The sequence below is a fragment of the Quercus robur genome, chromosome 12, assembly GCF_932294415.1.
Source record: "Quercus robur chromosome 12, dhQueRobu3.1, whole genome shotgun sequence".
Lineage (NCBI taxonomy): Eukaryota > Viridiplantae > Streptophyta > Magnoliopsida > Fagales > Fagaceae > Quercus > Quercus robur.
In genome coordinates this window covers 29,326,436-29,332,375 of record NC_065545.1, presented here as the reverse complement: position 1 = coordinate 29,332,375, position 5,940 = coordinate 29,326,436, and the positions used below count along the sequence as shown (strand labels likewise).

The 5,940-nt window shown below is 35.6% G+C and overlaps 1 protein-coding gene across 1 annotated transcript; it reads left to right on the top strand.

Moving 5' to 3' along the window:
• The first annotated feature begins 3,378 nt into the window (after positions 1–3,378).
• On the top strand, positions 3,379–3,843 carry LOC126708357 (serine/threonine-protein phosphatase 7 long form homolog). Its single transcript, XM_050408146.1, has one exon. It carries the CDS (start codon positions 3,379–3,381, stop codon positions 3,841–3,843), a length of 465 nt encoding a protein of 154 aa, XP_050264103.1.
• The last annotated feature ends 2,097 nt before the right edge of the window (positions 3,844–5,940 follow it).

Genomic DNA, 5,940 nt, shown 5'->3' with positions numbered 1-5,940 from the left:
CTGTCCCTATGCATTGTTCTTTTCTCCAAAATTATTTCTAATGATTCATGGCAAGTAAATGTAGCTAGTTCGTGCTACTTTTGAGCTGTTAGTAGTAATAATAATGTTAATCAAACTATGTGAATTTTATGTTTTTTGAGCTATTAGGTATAGGTGTTTTTGATTCTCAATGTTATATTGTTTTTGCGAAATAGCCTCGCTATTGTGTATCTAAGTTATGATGGATTATCTAGATGGAGATTGAACTCTGGTTTTCAATGACTGTGACAGTTTTTAGACCCCTTAAACAATTGATTAAACCTAGGTAATTAGCCAAGTTGTTACTTAGTCCAATTAAACAAGTCTAAGTTATCACAAGAATAAAGATCAAATCATGCAAAGCAACGGAAAATAAATAACACAAGATATGATCACCCAGGAAACCAAACCGGTAAAAACCTGGGAAGGATTTGACCTAGCTATCCTCAAGGTAAACCTGAATCCACTATCTTGAAAGAATCGAAGTTCATACAAAAGGACTTACAAGCACCCCCGCTTGACTTCCTAATGCTACCAACCAGTAGAACTTACTGACACGACCACGTGCAAGCTCCGAATCCACGGACTCCTTCTTTCTTGGATTCCCACCAGCTACAAGCACCCCCGCTTGTGTATTCTTTAAGCTTTAATGGCAACAACTGAATTGATCATCAAGGTGTAGAAAATATCTCCTCCAGGTGTAGAAAATATCTCCTCCTTGAAAACCCTAAGTTTGTGTAAAGGAAAGCTCCTCTAGATCTCACAAGAGATTTACACAAACCGCAAATATGAGCAACCTTCAGAGAGCCTTTGGGTACAAAACCCTAAAAATAAAAAGAGGCACAAGAGGCACTCTAATCTCTCTGAAAAAAAACCTTAAAAAACGTTCTAGGGTTTTCCTTATATATAGGAGAGTTTTACTTGAACCCTAATACGTTTAACTAGAGTTTGGGCTGAATTGGAACTCTGCAGAAAAATAAATCTGCACGTGGTTCGATCGATCGAGTCTAATTTTCGATCGATCGAGCCTTGCAGATTTAGTCCAATAAATTCTACAATCACTCGATTCCAATTTCACAAATAAACATACTTTGAGCAAGCCTAAACCTAGACTCTATGTTTTGATCATGGTTTGCCAACATAATACAAATTGAAATTCTAATACATTAGTTCCTAATTTCTTAGAACCTAACAGACTGGCTTAGCTACAATCCTTGATTCATTTGCTTACCAAATTGGGCCTCCAAATTGTGTTTGCCATGTTTTTTATTATTATATAAAATCTGTCTTTATATGTTTTGACTGTGACTTGATCTATGCTATCTTGATGGATGTTTCATTTTTTTTTTTTTTTTTTTACTTCAATTACTGATAATAGAAAAAAAAAAAAGGAAAAAAAAAAAGGTGTTTTTATTAAAATTCTGGCAAGTTCTTATTTATTTAAGCTTTAATTTGATTACTTTTGGGTTGCATGTTAAGTAGGGGTAAGAAGTGATGTGATAACTATCTTATTGCAATTATAATTTGCTTGGCATGTTTGATGTTGAAACATTTTAGTCTCAATTGAGTTGCCTGTTTTGTGCCTCTTTCTTTTGAATGAGTTGGAAGTTCAGGTTCGAATTAGGATTTAGATTGATTTTTGTTTGAGATAATTTATATAGTACGATTCCAAATTTGATGTCAAGATTACTTGGCTAGGAAACTTTGGTTGATGATTACTGAGTTCTTGACTTACTACCTCCTTTGTAAGTCTCATTACCTCATTAGTAGAGTGAAGAAGTTACCAGGGTGTTAAGAGTTCTTTCTTATAGGGAACTTAACCTGATAATATTAGCATGGTCTTATAACACAAGAACAATCTGATTTGAGATTTTATGCAGGACTTAAAAGAATGTCCTTATTGTCAACATGTCACCTTAGGTAACACTCGTGGATTGTATTTTTATATTATATTTTCTCCTATTTCAAAGGGATTTTGGATAAGTTATATTTTAGGCATGGTTAGGGGACTGTAGGTATTTGTTCATTTTCTAGCAAGATATGTACAAATTTAAAATTTTTAGATGGAGTAACCTCCCAGCAAAAGTAAAGTAGGATTCTACCAACTTCAAATCAATAGTTTTGTGCACTATAGCCATTCGAGGATGGGCTGTTGGAACTGGTTTATCAGTGATAGCTTTGCAGAGATATAAGGAATAGAATCATCAATGAATTCAAGATGAAAAACAATTTTTTAATTCAATGTCTAACTCTTATTTACCCTGGGAGTAAGGATGTGTGTTAATGGAGTAATTATACAATACTATGAGATTCCTTCGTCCTGTAATGATGTGTGCTAATAAGCAATTAAGATACCTTTGAAGCTAGAGTAACTTTGAGGTGGTTTTGAGAGCAACACTTACAAGTCACTAGATGTTGAGGTGGTTTTGTATGAATGGAAAACAAGAAAAAAATTGAGCATATTAAAGATAAGGACTTTGCTACTTAGGTCATTGCCTTACATAGATGGAGGATAGCAAGCATTTTCAATGTTAAAGCTTCTTTATCATACCTTTTTTTTTTTTTTTTGGGTAAGTAAACATATATTTTACTGCAAAGAGACTACTTCATGTACAAGAGAGACAAAGAAGTCTAAAGACTTTATCATACCACTTCATTTCTACGTTCATACTGGACCTATTTGGCTGGACCTTTTATACCTTTTCTCATTGAACTTTGAAAAACCTTTTTTGGATGAACCTTTACGTCTTTTTGGAGACAATTGTGCTATCTAGTTGAGTACATGAGTTGAAGCTAGAGATTATATGATTTGTTAATCGATTCATTAACTTGATGATATGTTGACAATCTCGTTGGGCTTATAATATGTCTTACTGTATCCATACTTTTATTTTATATTAATTGTGGTTTACTTGTCATAGAGTGAATCCTTAATAATTGCTAACAATCTATTTGCTGCTATGTTAGATATGCAGGCACTAAATAGAGTGGAGCCTGGACCCGACGATGATACCAAGTTAACCCGGTAGTCGGATCATCGGTCAACTCCGCTTTGGAGGTGCGTCACCGACGAGTTATGTAGTTGTATTATTAATACATCTCCATTTTCTAATTACCTCGTGTGCACTACCTAACACAATGCTTGTCCATGTGTAGGAGGTGTCTGGCGTCGTAAAGGTTTGACGTCATAAATGTGTACTATTGCGGGTGGGCTAGACCCACGTATCATGCAATACATAAATGCAGCAAGTTTGATCGGGTTATTCAAGGTTCCTAATATGGAGGTCGACCATGCCTTAATCACGGCCTTAGTCGAGCTGTGGCTTCCAGAGACACACGTTCCACTTACCCCATGGAGATATGAGTATCACCTTGCAAGATATAGAGGTAATGCTGGGGATTCTGGTGAATGGGTTGCCTGTCACTGGGAAGACAAACATGAAATGGGGCGAGGTGTGCCGAGATTTGTTGGGCCATGAACCTCCGCCCATGATATCGAACTCAAACAGGTCTATCCTTGCTGGGGCGAGGATAAGATACAAGTGGCTTGATGCACGGTTTGCTGCTCCCCCAGCTGCGGACACCAGTGATGAAGTAGTGCAGCAACATGCCAACTACCACTTACTTGTTTGGATGGGGGCCCTGTTGTTCTTGGACAAGTCGGCGGACCGGGTCTCACTCTTGCCTCTTCAGTTCCTTAACCCAATCAACAATGCGAGACAGTATAGCTGGGGTAGTGCAGTATTGGCCTGGCTCTACAGGCACCTTTGTAGTGCATCGAAGAAGGATGCGATGCAAATTGAAGGAGCACTATTGTTGGTGTAGCTGTAGGCCTATTCAAGGTTCCCACGAATATGCCCCATTATGAGGCCATCTTTACTGCTAGTGCACTTAGGGCCCCTTGCCATTAGGTACGTTCATTGAATTCTCGTTATTCAAGCCAAGTGTCTATTAGGAATAATTATTTATGTGTAATAGTATATTATATTATATTTTTCTCTTTGATATAATTAAAAACATGCCAAACTAACAAACAAAAGAAACTTATCAATGCTTAGATATTGAAGTATATGGATGTGAAATATAAAGAAAAATTTGTTAAATGTAAAGGAAGAGAGAGTTCACTAACAATATTGTTGACAGTTCATCACATGAAAGTTCACTAACAAGCATTTGTCGAAATCCCATGTTTGCTAGGTGGAGTGAGCCAAAGAGCACTGCTGAGCATGCCACACACGTCCTTGTTGCATATCAGATGTTGCTGTCTACACTATGGGTAGAGCAGATATTCGGTTAATTTACATACTCAATTGCATGACCACATTTATTTCGCCATAATTTGAGGTTTTTATTTTTGTTTCCCTAAATTGCATAACCATGTTTTTGTTTTTATTTTTGTTTCAATTCTTGGACTGTTGTAGGAATGATGGCAAGAGGTTTAAATTTTTAGCAGAGGATGTAAGTATAGTCTTTAGTGGATGAAAAAGACCAAACTATATGCAGTGTTCAGAGAGTTTGAAATATGTCTAGAATTTCTAAACATAGAGCAATAGATGAAATAATTATAAACAAAAGGTTTAGAAGTAGCTTATACCAGTTTATCTAGTGTTTTTGCTAGTATTAGTATATTGTTTCTCTTTTAAGATAGTAGCAAGAATGCCCTCTACCTTCTCACAATTTGTCTTTTAGTTTCATCATGTGGTGGATTTAGTAGTACCTTTGAATCATAGCCTAGCCTTTTTATTTTTAATTTTTTTTTCATAACCACTTTTCTAGTTTTGATTTTGCATGATGTCCTTGTAGCAAAACTAAATGCTAAGATGATAGCCCCACCATTAGTTGTTTGTTAGTTTGTCTGTTCAATTATCTGACTAGTCATTGAAGTGCTTGATTTTGGTGTTTTTTCATCCACTCATTCTTTTGTTGTTTGGTCTTATCCACTATCCACATTAATATGAGAGGTGGGGCATGGTGTTTTATGCATTTGATTCAAGTCTGTCCATGCACACTTTTAAGAGGATAATAAAAATGGTTGCTAGTAGTTCATTATCCTAAAAATGGAGGGGAAATTGTATATTTTGTATCCTCAATCTTTTTTTTGTTTCAACATCCTTTCTATACTTATAAAGGATAAAACTTATATGCAATAACTTATGTTCTCCAATTAAATTCAATCACATAATTGTCTAAGTTATAGTATCTAAGAATTGTACCTAGCTTTTATCCTACTTTCAAATGTAATAAATAGAAAAGGTTAATGTAGGAAATGAAGGTGCATGTGATCATTTAAGTAAATCACTACTAGAGGTATCATTAGAATTAGGGTTAACCTAATTATTTAGCAATATTGTTTATGTGGCATAATTAACCTAACTTTGAAATTGCAAATCATAATTGGTTAATTAATTGATTCGATTTCAAATTGGTTAAAAGGATAACAACCAGGGTATAAATTTTCCAACAAATACAATAGTGTAGTACCTAGTGTAATAGAATAGTACAGCAATATAGAGATACACTACAAGAGATAGTACAATAGGCTTAAGAATGGGCTTGGGTCGGGTGTACTATTCTAATAGTCCCCTTAAACTCAAGATGAATCGCAAGAAACCAACTTAAGTTGGTATACAAAAACAATTTGGGGAATTTTACTTTGCAAAAATGCTCACGAACATTGCGCGTAACTCGATTCCTATGAAATCGAGTTATTAACAACACCCTTCTGGGCACTTGGATTCCTCTTGGATTGTATCTGGATTGATCTAAAGTCATCACTGGACCAAAGAATGTAACTCGATTTTAAAGTCATCGAGTTATGTTGGGAAGTACCCAAGCAAGTAACTCAACATATTCGAAATCGAGTTGTTTACAAGTTGGTTCTGGACACTTGGATTCCTCCTGGATTGCATCTAGATCAATCCA

Bases quoted from the DNA above. Each gene is read 5' to 3' on its own strand.
- LOC126708357 (XM_050408146.1), top strand. From the start codon at position 3,379: ATGAGTATCACCTTGCAAGATATAGAGGTAATGCTGGGGATTCTGGTG.